Below are 19,500 nucleotides of genomic sequence, written 5' to 3' on the forward strand. Positions count from 1 at the left end.
TTCTACATTCATTTCCATCATTCTTCTCAACCAGTCACTTTCATCCTTCCTCAACACATGACCAAACCATCTCAACCTGTTCGTCTTCACAGCATCAATCACAGGCTCTATTCCCATCATCTTTCACAATTCATCATTTGTCTTCCTCTCTCTCAACGATACTTCGCACATCCACCGAACCATTCGCATTTCCACCCTTTCCAGCCTTCGTTGCTGCTCTACGTTCATTACCCATGTCTCGCTCCCACAAATCATAACACTTCTCACACATGCAGCATACACCTTTCCCTTCAGCTTCAACGACACTCCCCTCCTCGTCAGCACGCCACTCAGTTCCCGAAACTTCTTCCATGCACATCTCACTCGAGCAAACCGTTGCAGAGTCTGATCCACCTTCTCCATTCAGCATGTCTCCTAGGTAACAAAATGTTTTCACACCTTCCTCAATTTTTTTTAATGCCGAGAACAAACTTTAGTCACAACACAACAAATATCATTTGTGCCAAATTTGGTCGCAATCCCATCAGCGGTTTCGGAGAAGAATTTTCAATTGTTTACGGACTGACTGACTGATGGACGGACGGATGGACAACGCGCCATCGCATAAGCTCCCCTGAACTTCGTTCCAGGTGAGCTAACAAGGTACCCAAAAATAAGCAAGGTAAAAACATTTTTGGATGGTACAGTGGGCAATTGAGAGCTTTTTCCAGACATTCTACTGTACATAATGGATGCTCACAATCCCAAAGATGTTATGGTGAATTTCATGAACATCTATTGTGCTGTTTCAACTAGAAAACTCAAAATCATTTTTTTGCAAACTAAGCTCAAAAACTCAGTTTTTGAAATTGCTTTTTCATTCACTTATCTGTCTTAAATGATTAATAGCTCATCTCGTACCTGTTCTCACTTTGTTTCAGGACAAATTCCTCCCTTTCCTCGACATGTTTCAAAAGGAGTCTGTGAAGGTGGACGTTTGTAAGAGCATCGTGGAGGATTTCATCCTGTACGTTTTTTTTTTTTTTTTGTCTCCATGCGCGGAATAAGCCGAGCACTCCGGTGTACCGTTCGGAGGTTTTGACCCCCAAGGTGAGGGCTCCGTGTTTCCTGCAGGTGGCAGCAACAACAGCAGACCCGTGATCCCGTCATAATCAATGCGATGATGTTTGTGTGCAAAGCCATGCATGACTCGATCAGGTGAGTGGATTCATGCGTGCTTTTCTGGCTAGCACAGCACAAGCGATGCATCAACTCTGAATTGTTTAAAAAGGGGCGAAACTTGGTGGGACTCCCTCCACCCCAACACCATCTCCATTCCCACCCTGGATTTGTATTCCTATTATGGATTTTCCAAGTTCTGCACACATGTCGCCTGTCACACATGTTTAAATCGGTAAACCTTTAAATTTGTCATTGGCAGTGCACTTACTCTCGAAGATGAGAAGAGGAGCATTTCATTTCTGATCTGTGGTTTCATTCAAAGGGTAATGACTTTGCCCCCCCCCCCCCCCCCACTTCCCTCCCTAGCCCCCCAAACCGCTGTGTCGTCATACTAACCTCACTACCTCGTTCTCATTAACCCATCGTTCACGTCACGTTCTCATTTTCACCTCTCCCTCATTCTCACCGCCCTCCCTGGCCCTGCCTAGATCTCGTTTGGTAGAGATTTTGAGCAGCAGTTGAGCTTCTACGTCGAGTCACGTGGGACATTCTCCAACTTGGAGCCGGTGCTTGTTCACCTCGTGCAGGTGCTTACCCGTGTGGGTACGGTGGGAAAATATTTACCCTGCGCTCACAAAGCGACAAGCGGGGTTAAACATTCAGTTGCGTACGTGTGCCGTGTGCCGTACGTGTCTGCATTTAAAAAATTCATTTTCTCGGCAACCGTTGGTCCACCTCGATTGACACAAAATTTTACCATAGAAGCGCCTTCGCCTGTATAATTTTTTTTATTCATAATTATGACGTCATAGGTCTCGTGGTACGGACACCATCTTGGGAAAACGTTACACCTCTATATCTCCCAAACCGCTCAATGGAAAAAATTGAAACATGGCTCATTGTCAACTTCTCACCATGGGGAATAAGATATGTTAATGATGATGTCATCGGTGCCTTCCTTATGACATCATTATTTGACAAATACAACACATCCATCCGATCATTATTAAAAAAAATTCAGCAACTGTTGGTCTGATTGACACGAAATTTGCACCATAGGAGCACCTCCTCCTTTAGAATATTGTAATGATAATCATGACATCATCGGTCATGTGGTACAGGCGCCATCTTGGAAAAACCGAAAAACGTTACACCTCTACATCTCCAAAAACCGCTGCATGGAAAAAATGGAAACGTGGCTCATTGTAAAGAACTCCCATATGGGGAATAAATAGGTGTTGTCAACGATGACGTCATTAGTGCCATAATTATGACATCATAATTCGACATGGACAACGCTTAGTCTGATCAGTTTGAAATGTATTGAGCGTGATCTATGCAACAATTATGTTAGAGAATATAAATTTATGATGTAATCGCTCACGTGGTCTGGCAGCCATATTGGATCAAAGAAAAAAAAAATGTTCAAAAACAGAAGAGTTGGCTCTCAACAAGTTGACTGCGCAGGGCAAGTATTCTATGAATACCATCTGGTTTTAATAGGCATTCCTTCTTTGCGTTATTATGTTAATGAAGTAAGCCGAGTATAAAGCAAACTTTATTTCAACTTAAAAAATCGTGTGCGTACATATTCGATGGATAAAAATTTGGTGTCTTTGTCCTGTACGTATGCGTTACATCGGTTTCCTGGGAGAATTTTCTGTTTGCGGACCAGAATACGATAATTGGACAAGGATTGAGAACAAACGTGCAAACCTGAATGTATTAACGAGGTGTGCATTGTGTGCCCACGCAGAGTGTGAATCGCCTTTCCATGGACACGCACCGTGTTATGAACGGTAACCACTCACACAAGACTGCTGCATTTGTTCGGGTAATGGCGCACGAGAGGCATTGGTCAATAATGTCTGCTGGGATGTTAATTTGCTCCTGATCAAAAGCTCTTTGTTTTGATGCAGTGGCAGGTCTGTACCTGCCATTGTTGCAGCCTGAATGCCTGTTGCTGTGAAACGTACCATAGAAAATCTCTAACCTCCACATGATTGCATGTGAGAGGACCGACATATCGGGTGTGCAGGACAACCCGAGGGTGGTGCGCACTCTCGTCCGAGTTCTATCGCTGGCAGAATGTAATCCGACATGAAGCTGTTGGCTTGTTGCTTTGCAGGCAACAGAGAACAGCATCCGACAGAGTGTATGTCGAGCCGGCCGTCTTATCGTGCAGCATTTACCTGTGCCTTTTCGAAGAGAATAGGCCATTGCGGAAATACAACAACAACATGCATTTTAAGGCCATTTTCCCTGCTAGAGCGGGGGTTAGCCTTGCGGTCCCCATGACAATCTTCTCCATTCCCTATTTTCTGTATCTCCCCTTGTTAACCCCCTTGCCCGCATTTATTCTTCCACCACCGCCAAGTCTTTCTCGGTCTTCCCTGTCCTCGACTTCTTTCTACATTGTATATTAATATAATCGTTATATATTATATATCCTTATTATTATAATCATTATTATTGTCATTATATATTAATTATTAATTAATAATATATTAAGTATGTATTATATATATATATATCATATGTATTATATATATTGTATTATTATGTTGTATCATTATATATTATTATTATTATATATAAATTAATTATATATATTAATTAATTATTATGTCATTATTATTATTATTATTATTGTTGTATTATTATTGTCATTGTATATTGTATATTATTGTATTGTATTGTATATTGTTATTTCAGCCTGGTGTTGGCTTAGCGGTTATGGTGCTGGCTTGGGATCCTAGGATCCTGGATTTGAATCCCGGTCGATCGCTGAATTAACACCAGGGGGTTGACTCAGCCTGTCATCCTTCCGAGGTCGGCAAATTGAGTACCAGTTCACTGGTAATTCCCTGTGTGTTGCAAGGCGACTAACAGGGTTGGCGTCAGGAAGAGCATCCGGCCATAAAACATTGCCTCAGACAGGGAACCATGATTGCCATGGGGCCCGCAAGGCTACCCACCCCCCCCCCCCCCCCCCCCCCCCCGCTCTAGCGGGGAAAATGCCTTAAAACGATCATTCATTCATTCATTCATTCATTGTATGTTGTTATTTGTATTGTATTGGTCATTGTATTATATTGTATTCATTGTATTTCTTCTATATTGTATTGTATTTGTTTCCAAAATTCTGTCCTGGCTTCCCCCTACCCTCCCACCCCAACGGCTACAGATTTGTATGCATTTTGATCTTGAGAAGGCAAAAAGTCAGCCGGCTCCTTTATAATACACCTGGGGATCGTGCTCTGTTTGTTGACTCTCGTGCACGCCCTTTGTGCTCAGCTTCCAGTGGGATATTTACATGGCGAAGAGGAGGGTGAGGCAAGGATAGATACAAAGTGGTACCAAGTCGCGAATAGATGCTGGCAAGGTCGATTTGTTGTGGGGTCATTAGACAGGAAAGGTTACCTGATGTGCTTTGTACTTGCATACCCCACTGTGGGGCTTGTCGCTTCAACAAAACGCCTTGTTAACCACGATCAGTGAAAAAGCGCACAGAAAGGGGAAGTTTCAGGTGTGAGCATACAAACTTGTAATTCCTCACCTGCTAAACAGGAAAAGCAATGTATCGCTCAAATTGATGACTTGTGTTGCCTCGGCCTGTGCTCATGTGCATTTCTTTTTGCCAGGCTTGTGCGGCCTACTCTTTCATCACCATCCCTTCTCTGACCGCCTCGTTTCCTCGACTCAACCTGTACCTGCTTTCGGGCCAGGTGGCGCTGACTAACCAGTGCCTGGCTCAGGGTAAGCATTCGATCCGAGAGGAACGTTGGTGATGAATCGGATTTTCTCACTTGTGCTTGGATGGGCGGTTTCATTCCTACAGTCACTATTGTCCCATTAACATGTGCCATGTGCCACACACGTATGTTTCCGACGCTGGGCTCGTTGCTGAAATGGCTGTCCCCTTGTTGTGCAGCCGACGCATTCTTCAAGGCAGCCATTGCACTTGTGGCCGAAATTCCACGTACGGTTGTGGTGGATGGAAAAGCTCGACCCAGTGAAGGGTATCTCTTGGAGTATGTGAGAAACCTCCTGTCAGCCTTGCTTGTGGTTCCGGTGCGTGTGCCTGCATGCCATTTTAGCGCTTCGATCGATGCACCAGATGCAAAATACAGCATTTTAATTTTTGATGTTGGTACCACAAGCATGACTGTTCGTAAAGTTTGTATGAATTTATTTATTTATGCATTTATTTATTTATTACTTGCAAAATCGAAGATTTGGTCTTGTGCGTTATTCTGTCTCTCTATCAATCGCCTACAGGTCAAAATTTTAAACTGATCTTCACGAAACTTCACCAGATGGTAGAGTTGGTCATAAGGAAGGAAACTATTGATTTTGAGGTCAAAGGTCATCTTGAGGTCAAATTTCTAAAACTAGAGAGATACCCATGCTACGCATGGGTGGGAGGCCAGAAGCAAACAGGCAATGCAGAAACGGCGAATGCTAAAGCATGAAACCAATAAATTCCACATTCCTGTGGCACCTTCAGTCGGACGTCAGACATGGACAGCAAGTTCGTGAAAGACATCCATGAAAAACGTACCCGTTCGCAAACAAACGGGTACGTTCACGTAGAGAAACATCGATCGTGGGTCCGTGGCGAATCTGCATATGGCGATGGCAAAATATCAGAAATTGAAGGTTTTTAATTTTATTTCAAACGATTCATATAAACATCCGTTGAATCATATCACACGCAAATCATCAAAATCTAAACAGTATCTTTAGAATTTCAATAAAAGCCACATCACTGTTCATATCGGTAAATATTATTCCATCGTGTTTCAAATCGTGATCGATACACTATGATCGTGATAATCGTGAATCGTGATCGATAATCGTGTTCACAATCGCTATGTCGTATGTACTCCCGATACGTGTACCAAATTCCCGATACGTGTAACTGTACCAAATCAACAGTTAAAAGGATTTTGAGCCGATAGCTGTTACGGCTTTGGAAAGATCGATGGAGACGGCGATCTGTCAGCGATCGATGGACACATGTTGCTTTCCCGGGTGCAGCCGTTTGTGCGTCGTCACAATGAGAACAATGAACGTCATGCGAACGCGAATGTTATGCGGGAGTCCAAACCTGAGAATGCTGGAGACTAAAGCTGAAATTGGGAAAACTAAATAGCCTATTTTACTCCTGGAGATCCCAGGATTATCCACCCAAAATATCTTTGCGATCGGTTCAGCAGTTTTTACGGTACCTTCGAACAGACAGACAGACAGACGGACGGACGGACATTTGGTGAATTATAGTAAGACTGCCATTTTCATCCGATTGACTTGAATTGAACAGCATTTGCATATTGAAAAACTAAATAGGGAAACCAACTATTTTGGAGGTCAAAAGGTCAAAGGTCAACTCAAGGTCAAACTTCTAATAAATTTTCATCTGAAAAATCATCAATTTTAATCCAATTGACCCAAGCTTTGATTAACACCGTCAATTATAATCTTAATGAAATGGACAATTTGATATATCCATGGCAAAGCAAGATGTTTTGCAAGTATCTTGCTCTGCATCACTTCTTCTTGTTTTATTTAACTTTTTATATTTTATTCTTTATATTTTATATATTATAGATATTATATCTATATATTTATATATTTTTAAATTTTTATATTTTATTTTTTTATACATATTTTTATTTTTTTTATTTATTTTTGATTGTTACTTTTTGTGCACGGTGTTTTTCGAATCAGCAAGGTTATCCAATTCAAAATCGCAAGTGGAATTGTGAATTGATCGGATCAGGGCATTCCTGCTTGTATTGGCAAATGTGCTTTGATAAATTGTTTAAACAAATGGGTGCTGAAGCTTTCCTGTTTCCTTTGCTCTGCCCAATCTCCACACAACCGTACTGACACAAATGGCCCAACAATCCTGGCTTTTGGTTCCAGGACCATCCAGAACAGGGGGTGTTGTGCCTGACGAGGGGGCTTCTCACAGCACTCCAGCAGAGCCAATGGGACGAAGGCTCTGACGGGCGTGTTATGGCGTACATATCCGTACTGCATCTCCTCTGTGCCTCCACACAGGAGTCGTACCTCTACACTGTGGACAAAGGTCACCCTTTTCCGTCTCGGTATTTTCTCCCCCTCCCGCCGCTGAATCGATGACTTTGAAATATGTTCTGTCACCCTCTTGTCTTTGACTTTGAAAACAGCAAATTCCGAAATTCCAGGCCTCGACTTGTACTCAGAATTGACTTATCTATCTATGCGTGAAGACATTGAATGGCATAAATGAATTTTTTTTGCAAAGTGTCATATTTTCTGAAATAAATTGTATAACTGTTCATTTAAAACACACTATAGCAAGTTTCCACAATTTTATGGATGCGTTCCTAGAACGTGCAATGTTAAACTGAGAAGATATTCCCATATATACGTTGTTATAATGGGGTTATGTGTTCCCAGGGCACATTTTCAGTCACACGAACACAACTTTAACCTCACTTAACTACATATTAGAAACAAATCAATAAAGAACACAAATGGCCAATAAAATGAACAATTACAGGGGTACTCACCAAAATGTAATGCCGAGATTACTTGTCGGGATGGGGCAGGTGCGAGTGTGGAGAGATGGGGTTACAGGGAGAGAGAACAGGCCTTCGTGTCTCGGACAGACTGCTTGAATAATTTGTGAGCTGGGAAGGCAAAAGGGAGGTAAGGCCGCAGCAATACGTGGGAAGGCAAAGGGGAGGTAAGGCCGCAGCAATACGGCACTCCCCTGGCCCTGATTTGGCTTCTGGGTGAGTCGCATGGCGAATCTGGGATTGAGAAATCTCTGATCGAGCCATTGAACGGCTGCGCGGCGAATCTGGAGCAGAGAAGTCGTCACCGAGGTGCCGCGATACGGTACGATCAGGTGGATCAGGCAAAGCTAGGTGGACAGACATTAAGTGCTTGTATTAAAATGTGCCTGTTGTTCATTTTTATCTCACTTGGAAGAAAATTGTTAAGGGGAGGTATTGGCCTCATGCGGTGTCCGTCAGTTAGGCAGACTGTATGCAAACACTCGGAACTTCTTCCCCAAAACTACACACACCATTTCGATGAAACCTGACCACAACCCTCATCACCCGTGATGGACTAAAGTTTGCTCACGGCATTAAAAAAATCAGGGGTTTGCCCCCCAAAATAGGTATTGACTTTCTTCTCCGTTGCATATTTCATGGGTCATCCTTGCCTACCAGTGGTTCCCTGGTTCTACCAGGTGAGCCAAGGGGCATTGCCCCTATTTTTCTTCATTAAGGTATGGTTAACTACGACAAAATGTAATGTGCTATCAGCCAGTGCTGATACTGATTCTGTAGCTTGCTTTAAATACCGTTCCTCTACATGACAAGAAACATGTTGAAAAATTATTTTACACTGTTTATCCGAAAGTCGTCCAACAAAGTAATTTACGCACAAGTAGCCCGTTAATATTTATGACCCTGGAAGTACCGTAGTTGGTGATGCCTTGAGTGTGAGGGAGGAATTAACACCTCTATTATTCTGACTGACAGTTTTGCTAACTGTTGTCGTTGATGTTGCTTTGTCTTGTACTCCAAATAGACATCTATGAATGAAGGAAAGAAAAATAGGAAAATTAGCCAATTAGACTTGTAGGCCAAAAATTATGGTATATTGTTGCAGAGGGAGAGCCGCCGACGTCATGCCAATGGTGGGCATATGGTTGCATGAAATGGTTCCAATCAGTACACAGTCGCAAGTTAATTGTAGCCTGTGGGAGCTGTAATAGCATTGGCTGTGAGCGGGACCCGAAATGAGCTGTACACAGAAGCTCGACGGAGCTCGGGCCAATTGGCTGCGATACGGGTTCCCACCATATGCCAGCGTTCGGAATGCCATTTCCCTGCTCGGACATGAGGGACCTCACACAATTCATCGCCGTGTGGGAGAAAGGTTCCACATTTGTCCTGTCGTTCCCCATATGTTCTTACTATCTGTTGTACAACTGGATTCTGGGTGAGTTAAGCTGCCGAGATATCGTGAGCGTGTGGGTTTTATGATTATAAGGTGTATAAAACAATTACTGTGATACGTGTTTCTCTCTCTTCCGTTGTCCTCCCGGCCCGTTTATTATTAATCAAACCTGTTGTCATCCATTGTGAGTTGGCTGTGCTGTTATTTAAGGCATGCCATGTGTATTGTATATACAGCTCCTATAATTACTTGTGAATTACAATGACTCCTCCAATTGCCACATCTTTATTTTGTGTCCAACTGAGTGTGTGTCCACTGTCCACATGGCTCTCCAGTTGTATTTCGTTTTGGTGATGCCACAAATTTAATTGGCAGTGTTTTCCCCCCCCCTCCCACATTTTACCCCTTCACAGTGGATTCCAATGACCAGCTATATGGTGGTGACCCCAAGTTCATCCAGGAAGTGAACAGTCTGTGCGAAACAATCGTCGGGTTGATCCTCGATCACCTCAAGGTGTTGGGCAAGGAGGAGCAGGTACACGTTTAGCCATCTGCATGGTTGGGACATGGATTTGTGGTATTTTGTGCCCACAACCTGACCTTGGGTACCCCAGAAGGTATGCAAAGTTTGGTGGAGATCAGATCAGCCATTTTAGACGATTTTTTAATTAGATTTTATTTAGATGTCCGCACATACATACAGAGAATGGCCTTATTTTAGATAGATTGGTGTCCTGGATTAACCTGTCTTTTACCACATGCCGTTTCTCCATTCCATCCTCCTCATGACCGCCAGACCCTCAAAAGGCAAGCCTCCGTTGCTTTGGCTCTATTTTCGACGCTCGTCTCTCGCGCCGACCTGCAGAACAACCGTCTCCGTCAACTTGCTGTGAATCTGTGGGGCCTGGCAAGGAAACATGGCTTCGCCGAGCCCAAGATCACGGTATGTATATCTTTGAAACAGGAAGCAATTTGGGGGGCTGGAGGGGGGGGGGCTTTAACTGCACCACCTGTAAGACCTCGCATTTCAAGTTTCTCTTGGTCGTCGCCCCCAATTGATTTTGTGGGAAAATGCGGAGAGAACTGCACGGGATTGGTCGACGACACATGGATCACCGAGATTGCAGAATCCACTGCTGGGTGACAAATACCTTTGCTTTCCAATGGAAAACAGAAATCCAAGCCACATCGGCAAATAGGAAGCAAAACCGTTTCGATCCCTCGTGCACTGTTCCCTCCAGGTTCCGATAATGAAGTACCTCAAGGGACAAGCAGAGAGGCGGCCCGAGTTAGGAGACCTGGCGCAGCGCCTTGCAGCGTCTTGCCAGCCTTGACAAGAGAATAATGAGGAAGGCGGACAGGTGGACGTGGAGGATAACTAGAAACGGACAGGTTTGACTGAACTCTGATAAACCCACAACTCTGCGATTCCTCGTTTTTTTTCATCGTTTTTGTTGATCTTGCATTAACTCGATTCTTCAACGTAATTCTTTTTTCACGATGTAAATGTTTAATAAAGCTGCACACAAAGTAAACTTGTTGTTTATTTGATGTTTTTACAAGTCCAGGCCTTGCATGCTTGAAAAGTAACTGCAATCACCGTCTCGCAAACATCCGTCACGAGGAAAAATGTGTCTGTGCAAAGCTCCGCACGAGGGTGTTCAAAACGAGTCATCGAGGTTTCACTGGTATTTGCTGATATGACAAATAGGGTTAGTTGAAGACAGGGTTAGGGGTATTTAGGGTTAGGGTTATGAAGACAAAGACGCGTTCGACAACCGGGCCACAAAAGCCTCGGTCATCGGAATTTGATCCTCGATCCACCCTTTTACCTCAACAATTTGGGGCCTCGGCCTTCATTTGCACGTCTGGCTCTTGATCTCCGCGATCAGGAAGGCTCGTAGCGAGGGGTCGCTCACTTCCTTTTCCACGGCGTGCACGGCGTGATCTCTTCCGCTTTGCCCGTAATATCGGAGAAGCTCTTCAGCGTGACTCAGCCACACGCAGTTATGGCATCCGCTCATGCAGCACGGCGTCGGGGGCTCCAACGGTGGAGCGTCACTCGGAAGATTTTCAGCATCGATATCCTCCATGCTCTTAATTGCGTCCCTGCCCACCGTGCTTCCGCCACCTGGGCCAGCGTCGGTGCCAAGCAGAGCATGCGTTGTAGGCATGCGATAGAGCTGGTGTTTGGAGAAATGTGAGGACAATATCGTATGACTCGTACATCAAATCAACGAATCAACATCAAATCTACCCCTGTTAATTCACCCCAGATCCACTTTTCTGAAATACCGACTTCTTTCCTGGAAGTCCGAGCAGTATCAGTGTTTTTTTTTCACTCTCCCACCCCCGCCCCTTCCCATGCCTCCAGCCCCCTCCCTCCCACAGATCTCCCGATGTCCCTGCTCTCAAATGTTGTACTTGTGTGCTTCCCCCTCTCTCCCAATCTTGTCTCCCGCTCCCTTTATTTCGTCTTATGTGTCAATTTGTTTTTTTTGTCATTAATGTTAGCTCTTACAAGCGCCTCGATCTTGCATACAAAACAAAAACCAAAAAAAAAAACCGAACAGGTAAGAGGTTATTGCCGAATGGAAATCTCTAACCCTTCCACACGTATTACACACACCGCAAGTTTCACCATGAGGAGGGTCGTGGGACCGTGCGAGCAGCGAGTAAGAAATGCCATCTGAGGACGGGAAAAGGGGGACACAATAAATGGAATGGCGTTTTCAAAAATGCACATTAGACTTTGCAATGTTCTTTATGACTGATTCCTATAATTATCAACTACATCGGAACATTGTCTTGGAGTCTGAACATTCTGAAATGGACACCAAGCATGCAGTGCTTGAAATAAACACATCACATATGCTATTAGCAGATACTATTGCGATCTCTTCCAAGTATGAAGGGGGATCGACCCTGCTTCACTTCTGAGACATTCGAGTCGTTCAGGTAAATTGACCTGTTCAACGTTTCACCTGAACACCTGATGTCCATCCTCTGATGGCTACCACCTTCTTTGTGGCGCGTGCGGACGATGCACCAGCTCCACCATCAGCCGTAGATCACCTGCAATATCAAGGTCAAAAGAATACAAAACCGTGACTGTGAGCTTTACGTAACTCCATTTACTTCCGTGCACCGATGACGTCACACCCCAGACGCACGTCACAACGCAAACGTGACGTCACGCCAATTCCAAAACGGGGATTCACATGCATCTCGGATAATTGTGCAACTTCATTCCTTTGAAAATTAAAGGTTTATGAAAAGCTTGGAATGATTTCGACGCCATTCGGATTTTAAAATACCATGTGCATGTACGAACACGAACAGAGCCCTCAGAACAGAACCGAGACATCATCACACCGAGTTCTGGGACGGGATGAGGGAAGGGTACATACTAGATGAGGGCTGGAGGCTTTGGGAGTAAAGGAAGGGAACTTGGAAGTCCAGGAGAATCAGGAAAAGGAGGGAGAGCGGAAGACGCAAGTACGGAACATATTTGCTTACGTAATAAATGTATGACTATTTGCATGAAGCTGTCATTTACTCCCTTCCGTCGATGTTCTCGGCATCAAAGTATATTCGTTGTGTTGCTTCGTATAAATATATAAATAAGGTGAGCAGATGTTTTTGGAGTTAAAGGACGGAAATGACGTCATTAGAGTGGTTTTTCCTCTTCAGTTTTCTTTTCGTATCTACATTCAGGGTTTTCTCTATTTTCCTGCTGTTTCATCACGAGAAAATGAATCTCAGTTGATGTAAAGAGGACATCGACTCCAGGCGGTATAAAAGGAGGCTCTTTGCTTTTAGGCGGTGTATGATGAGGATTGGGGTTTGTCCACTTACGTATTGGACAGGAGTATAAATTTTAATATATGCTTCAGAGAAAGCAATGCAACTATTTTATTTTAAAAGACACACATCAGTAACCCAGCGTGTCGGACGAAATCTGTTAACGTGGTAATTCAGCGCACGTGGTGCTGGCGGTGGCGCCGTTACTGGTAAACCATGAACAAGCACAAGCGAGCAGCTCCGGTAGCTGAGGTGGTAAATCGAACGTAAGTAAAGAAAGCACCTCTACCATCGGGTATCACTCGACCTGTCCTGTTCTATCCCTATTTCTCTCCCCTCCGCTAATTCTAATCTGTTCGAGGAGCGAAAACAGCTAAAGACCCTTCCGTTTTCGTCAACGAAATGAGCCGCGAATGGTTATACTTATAGGAACAATACGCAGGAAATGCGAGCACACTTTTTATTCAGATGTGGTGTGCTTGTATTTGTAACGAAGACACACACACACACACACACACACACACACACACACACACACACACACACACGTACACACACACGTACACACACACAAATGCACACATACACACATTCACATAAATACACATACACACACACACACACACACACACACACACACACACACACACACACACACACACACACACACTCACACTCACACTCACACACTCACACAAATACACACATATATACAAATACACATACACACACATACATACATACACACACACACACACACACACACACATTCATTCACACAAACATATACACACACACACACATTCACACAAATACACATATACACACACACACATTCACACAAATACGCACACACACACACACATCTCGTTTTTTCATTTCTGTTCCTCACAATTCTATCTCTCTTATTCACACACACACACACACACACACACACACACACACACACACACACACACACACACACACACACACACACACACACACACACACACATAAACACACATAAATACACATAAATACACATATATACATACACATACACATACACATACTCACACACACACACACAAATACGCACATATACACACACACATTCACACAAATACACACATATATACACATACACACAAATACACACATACACACACACATACATACACACACACACACACACACATTCATTCACACAAATATACACATACACACACACACACACACATACACATTCACACAAATACACACATATACACGCACACACACACATTCACACAAATACGCACACACACACACACACATCTCGTTTTTTCATTTCTGTTCCTCACAATTCTATCTCTCTTATTCACAGAGACACACACACACATACACATACATCCACACATATAAACACATATACACATATATACATCCATCCATACACACACACACACACACACACACACACACACACACACACACACACACACACACACACACACATATACACACACACATTCACACAAATACACACACACATACACACACACACAAATGTACACGCACACACACATACACACACAAATATACACACACATACACGCACACACACATTCACACAAATACACACACAGACACACACACACACACACACATACACATACACATACACACACACACACACACATATACACACACACATTCACGCAAATGCACACATATACACACACACACACACACACACACACACACACACACACACACACACACACACACACACACACACACATAATACACACATACACATACATCATGTGATACTAGATCTTGTGTGTGTCCCATTACTAATGAGCTTGTAGAGTGTTCGCCAAGTGGCTTAAGTACTCCAGCAAGTACTCCATCAAAACCCTTGATAAGGAATGGCTGGCTTGGCAAGTGAAAGCAAGCTGATTTGTAATGGGATACACCTTGTAAACCCGGTCATACTAAACACCGCCCTGCTACGCCCTATGATGCCCGGAGACACCCTGCACACTCTCGGTGATGCCCGTTGACACCCGGTGATGTCCGGTGACACCCTGCACACTCCCGGAGACGTCCGGTGAGACCCTGCACATGCCCGGAGTCGCCCTGCACACACTCTGTGATGCCTGGAGAACACCCTGCACTCTCCCGGAGACGCTCTGCACACTCTTGGTGATGCCCTGCACTCCCAGTGACACCATGCATACTCTCGGTGACACCATGCATACTCTCGGTGATGTCCGGTTACACCCTGCACACTCCCGGAGACGTTAGGTGACACCCTGCACATGCCCGGAGACACCCTGCACACTCTCTGTGACACACTGCACATCCTTCTGGCAAATTCTCATTGACATATTCTGTGCCATCTTCATCGGTTCGATTGTTATGGCAGCAAACAATTAATTTGGAGTCTTTTTCTGTATTTACCCAGATGCATTTTCGGTGCTTCTGGTGTTAATATTGTTACTTTAGACATCATAATTGGCTTTCAAACCACTTTGATGTTTTTTAAATGCATAATCACAAGTACCGTCATCTCGAAAGTGCATTCGTTGCTTTGTGTGTGCAACCAGAACGCCATAACCGACATACTTGGTTTTTATTTTTTGCTAAAGTTCTAAATAGTTACCGAAGGTGGACAGAGGTTATCTTTTCACCCATGTCTGTATTTCTGTGTGTCTGTGAGGAGGATATCTCAACAATGTTGTGTACAGATTCTGACGAAACTTGATGGACAAGTTGGGTGTGTGACAAGGACGAATTGATTAGATTTTAGTTCAAGTCCGCATCCAGATCCGGCTGATCAGTGGGATCAAAATCATAAAGTGTTCAGCCTGTCGGAGGTACAGTATGTGCTGTATTGTGTGCTGTTCTAGTTTCTTCTGTGGTGGATGGCTGCGTGTACAGTGGCCGATGTCTACATCTCCGGTAGCCGACGTTCACATGTCCGGTGGCCCACAGGCTTGTCTCCGAGGGTGAAACGTCTCGTGTCCGGTGACTACCGCCTGACCTACAGTGGCCAACCGCAGCTTCTCTGGTGGGCAACTGGCACTTCTTCCTCCGGTGGGCCACCGTCTCACTTCCAGGGGCAGACCACCACACCTTCCATAGCCGAACCCTGCGCCTTCTGTGGCCGACTCCTGCACCTTCGTTGGCCGGCACTCTGCGCCTTGGTTGGCCGGCACTCTGCGCCTTGGTTGGCCGGCACTCTGCGCCTTGGTTGGCCGGCACTCTGCGCCTTGGTTGGCCCGCACTCTGCGGCTTGGTTGGCCCGCACTCTGCGCCTTGGTTGGCCGGCACTCTGCGCCTTGGTTGGCCCGCACTCTGCGGCTTGGTTGGCCCGCACTCTGCGCCTTGGTTGGCCGGCACTCTGCGCCTTGGTTGGCCGGCACTCTGCGCCTTCGTTGGCCGGCACTCTGCGCCTTCGTTGGCCGGCACTCTGCGCCTTCGTTGGCCGGCACTCTGCGCCTTCGTTGGCCGGCACTCTGCGCCTTCGTTGGCCGGCACTCTGCGCCTTCGTTGGCCGGCACTCTGCGCCTTCGTTGGCCGGCACTCTGCGCCTTCGTTGGCCGGCACTCTGCGCCTTCGTTGGCCGGCACTCTGCGCCTTCGTTGGCCGGCACTCTGCGCCTTCGTTCGCCGGCACTCTGCGCCTTCGTTCGCCGGCACTCTGCGCCTTCGTTCGCCGGCACTCTGCGCCTTCGTTCGCCGGCACTCTGCGCCTTCGTTCGCCGGCACTCTGCGCCTTCGTTCGCCGGCACTCTGCGCCTTCGTTCGCCGGCACTCTGCGCCTTCGTTCGCCGGCACTCTGCGCCTTCGTTGGCCGGCACTCTGCGCCTTCGTTGGCCGGCACTCCGCCCCTTCTGTGGCCGATCTCCCCGTGCTGTCTGTGGCTGAACCCTGCGCCTTCTGTGGCCTGCCCGCGCGCTGTCTGGCTGAACCCTGCGCCTTCTGTGGCCTGCCCCCGCGCCTTCTGTGGCCTGCCCCCGCGCCTTCTGTGGCCTGCCCCCGCGCCTTCTGTGGCCTGCCCCCGCGCCTTCTGTGGCCTGCCCCCGTGCCTTCTGTGGCTTTCCCCCTTGCCTTATGTGGCCTTCTCCCGTGCCTTCTGTGGCCTGCTCCCGTGCCTTCTGTGACCTGCCCCCGCGCCTTCTGTGGCCTGCCTGCGCGCTGTCTGGCTGAACCCTGCGCCTTCTGTGGCCTGCCCCCGCGCTTTCTGTGGCCTGCCCCCACGCCTTCTATGGCCTGCCCCCGTGCCTTCTATGGCCTGCCCCCGTGCCTTCTTTGGCCTTCTCCCGTGCCTTCTGTGGCTTGCTCCCGTGCCTTCTGTGGCCTGCCCCCGTGCCTTGTATGGCCTGCCCCCATGCCTTCTGTGGCCTGCCCCCATGCCTTCTGTGGCCTGCCCCCGTGCCTTCTATGGCCTGCCCCCGTGCCTTCTGTGGCCTGCCCCCGTGCCTTCTATGGCCTGCCCCCGTGCCTTCTTTGGCCTTCTCCCGTGCCTTCTGTGGCCTGCTCCCGTGCCTTCTGTGGCCTGCCCCCGTGCCTTCTGTGACCTGCCCCCATGCCTTCTATGGCCTGCCCCCATGCCTTCTGTGGCCTGGCCCCACGCCTTCTGTGGCCTGCCCCCGCGCCTTCTGTGGCCTGCTCCCGTGCCTTCTGTGGCCTGCCCCCGTGCCTTCTGTGGCCTGCCCCCATGCCTTCTATGGCCTGCCCCCATGCCTTCTGTGGCCTGCCCCCGCGCCTTCTGTGGCCTGCCCCCGCGCCTTCTGTGGCCTGCCCCCGCGCCTTCTGTGGCCTGCCCCCATGCCTTCTGTGGCCTGCTCCCGCGCGTGCGGTAGCCGACCCCCGCACAATCCCTGGCCAACCCCCTCGCCGTCTGTAGCCAACTGTTTGTTTTTAATGCTAGATCGGGCCTTGTACACAACGAGGTAACAGCGGTTAATATGGAAATGAACTGACAATGGGGCAACAGTTGGACACAATAAGCAAGGGAATGAAGAGATAGGAAAAGAACAATTGATGAATGAAGTCGTGAGAGGTGGGAAAGAAACAGTATGCCACAAGTAAGAGGGCTCACATAGGTAGGGTTAATATGGCTAGAAAGGATTGCTGCTGGAATGGTGAATGACATGAGATGGTCAATCACCACCTGCTTTGAGCCGTGCGTTCTCTTATGTCGCCATGTATTACACAGATCACCCGATGGATGGGACTTTGATGAACAAACGATTCCAGCCAAGCTGAGAACCATCATGGAAAAGCAGAAGGTGCTGAATACGAAGAAGAAGATTCCCCCCCAAAAAAAAGCCAAGAGAAAGAAGATGTATGGTAAATACACACACGCACACACTTGTACATGTACACACGTATAAACACATACACACCCTAAATGCAAATTACATGCAGCTGGATGGATTTATTGGTGTAAGTTTCTTAATGGGGGTGGACGGGGGAGGGCGGGGAGTTGGTCGTCATTTTAAGTAACGGAACACACAAACTTCCTATAAACCTCTCATTGAAGTAGAGGGACAAAAAAACACGAGTTTATAGAACACGATACCCCACGCAGTGTTCGAGTATATACAGTACTTCAATTTTAATAAAATAATAATTTTAAAGATAATTAAAAAAAAAAAATTAATCCGGAACTTTAGCACTACTGAAGCAGTCTTATACACCACCCTTGTGTGCTGTAAAAAGACGACGTTGATTCGCAGTTTTGGAGATGCAGGCTTTATTGACCACCGGAGAATGCAGCGTCAATCAGCATCGTTCAGAGCCATACTCGACGAACTCTTCTTTACGCCGATGCTGTTCCTCTAACATGCCACTAACACATTATATCCATTATTCGTGCCTGTTGTTTGTGTCCTTTGCAATATCCTGAAAAATAAAACGAAAAATAGTGCGTTTGGAATGATTTTCAATTTTGTTTGACTGCCGGACAGACAGAGTGTAGAATTATGATCAGTCCTCTCGACACGTGCGCGATTGGGATGAATTCAGACCCAAAGTACGGTAAAACGAAAGACATGTCTTCTTCTTCATGTTCCGATTTGTTATAACATTCAATCTAATTAAGTTGTTCCTCGATCATAAACTGTCGATCACCAACTGTCGATCATAAACTGTCGATCATAAACTGTCGATCATAAACTGTCGATCATAAACTGCCGATCATAAACTGTCGATCATAAACTGCCGATCATAAGCTGCACTGCTGATCATAAACTGCCGATCATGTACTGCCGATCATAAGCTGTCGATCATGAACTGTCGATCATGAACTGTCGATCATGAACTGTCGATCATGAACTGCCGATCATGAACTGCCGATCATGAACTGCCGATCATAAACTGCCGATCATAAACTGTCGATCATCAACTGCCGATCATCAACTGCCGATCATCAACTGCCGCTCATCAACTGCCGATCATCAACTGCCGATCATCAACTGCCGATCATAAACTGCCGATCATAAACTGCCGATCATAAACTGCCGATCATAAGCTGCCGATCATGAACTGTCGATCATGAACTGCCGATCATGAACTGCCGATCATGAAC

General features: G+C 46.3%; 3 protein-coding genes across 16 annotated transcripts in view; 2 read left to right on the forward strand and 1 right to left on the reverse strand.

Annotated features, from left to right (window-relative positions):
• The window catches only part of VPS35L (VPS35 endosomal protein sorting factor like), a 36,429-nt gene extending 25,765 nt beyond the window's left edge, over window positions 1–10,664 (forward strand). For 3 of the 7 annotated variants that reach the window (XM_068117562.2, XM_068117563.2, XM_078777732.1), the window contains exons 21-31: window positions 921–1,006; window positions 1,114–1,197; window positions 1,421–1,484; window positions 1,650–1,748; window positions 2,918–2,995; window positions 4,806–4,920; window positions 5,096–5,235; window positions 7,093–7,258; window positions 9,543–9,664; window positions 9,926–10,072; window positions 10,371–10,664. In XM_068117562.2, the coding sequence (XP_067973663.1) occupies window positions 921–1,006; window positions 1,114–1,197; window positions 1,421–1,484; window positions 1,650–1,748; window positions 2,918–2,995; window positions 4,806–4,920; window positions 5,096–5,235; window positions 7,093–7,258; window positions 9,543–9,664; window positions 9,926–10,072; window positions 10,371–10,463 (1,194 nt within the window). In that variant the 3' untranslated portion in view covers window positions 10,464–10,664. Of the gene's footprint in view, window positions 1–920; window positions 1,007–1,113; window positions 1,198–1,420; window positions 1,485–1,649; window positions 1,749–2,917; window positions 2,996–4,805; window positions 4,921–5,095; window positions 5,236–7,092; window positions 7,259–9,542; window positions 9,747–9,925; window positions 10,073–10,370 lie in introns of all 7 variants that reach the window. The other 4 variants (XR_010984577.2, XR_013623433.1, XR_013623432.1 and 1 more) reach the window with 4 other exon arrangements.
• On the reverse strand, window positions 10,661–12,744 carry OXLD1 (oxidoreductase like domain containing 1). Of its 4 annotated transcripts, none has more exons than XM_078777735.1 (4): window positions 12,649–12,744; window positions 12,114–12,204; window positions 11,759–11,818; window positions 10,661–11,312 (listed from the first exon to the last, which is right to left on the reverse strand). In XM_078777735.1, the coding sequence occupies exons 3-4, from the start codon at window positions 11,816–11,818 to the stop codon at window positions 10,986–10,988; spliced, it is 387 nt and encodes a 128-aa protein (XP_078633861.1). In that variant the 5' UTR covers window positions 12,114–12,204; window positions 12,649–12,744; the 3' UTR covers window positions 10,661–10,985. The 4 variants fall into 4 exon arrangements, with proteins under 4 accessions (XP_078633861.1, XP_078633860.1, XP_078633862.1 ...); XM_078777734.1 differs by lacking the exon at window positions 12,649–12,744 and adding an exon at window positions 12,447–12,591; XM_078777736.1 differs by lacking the exons at window positions 12,114–12,204; window positions 12,649–12,744 and adding an exon at window positions 12,259–12,300.
• The window catches only part of CCDC137 (coiled-coil domain containing 137), a 69,531-nt gene continuing 62,513 nt past the window's right edge, over window positions 12,483–19,500 (forward strand). Inside the window, exons 1-2 of one of the 5 annotated variants that reach the window (XM_068117566.2) lie at window positions 12,483–12,627; window positions 18,127–18,260. In XM_068117566.2, coding sequence (XP_067973667.2) covers window positions 18,185–18,260 — 76 coding nt within the window. In that variant the 5' untranslated portion in view covers window positions 12,483–12,627; window positions 18,127–18,184. The other 4 variants (XM_068117568.2, XM_068117565.2, XM_068117569.2 and 1 more) reach the window with 4 other exon arrangements.

Source organism: Myxine glutinosa, chromosome 5, assembly GCF_964187855.1.
Source record: "Myxine glutinosa chromosome 5, kmMyxGlut1.1, whole genome shotgun sequence".
Classification (NCBI taxonomy): Eukaryota; Metazoa; Chordata; class Myxini; order Myxiniformes; family Myxinidae; genus Myxine; species Myxine glutinosa.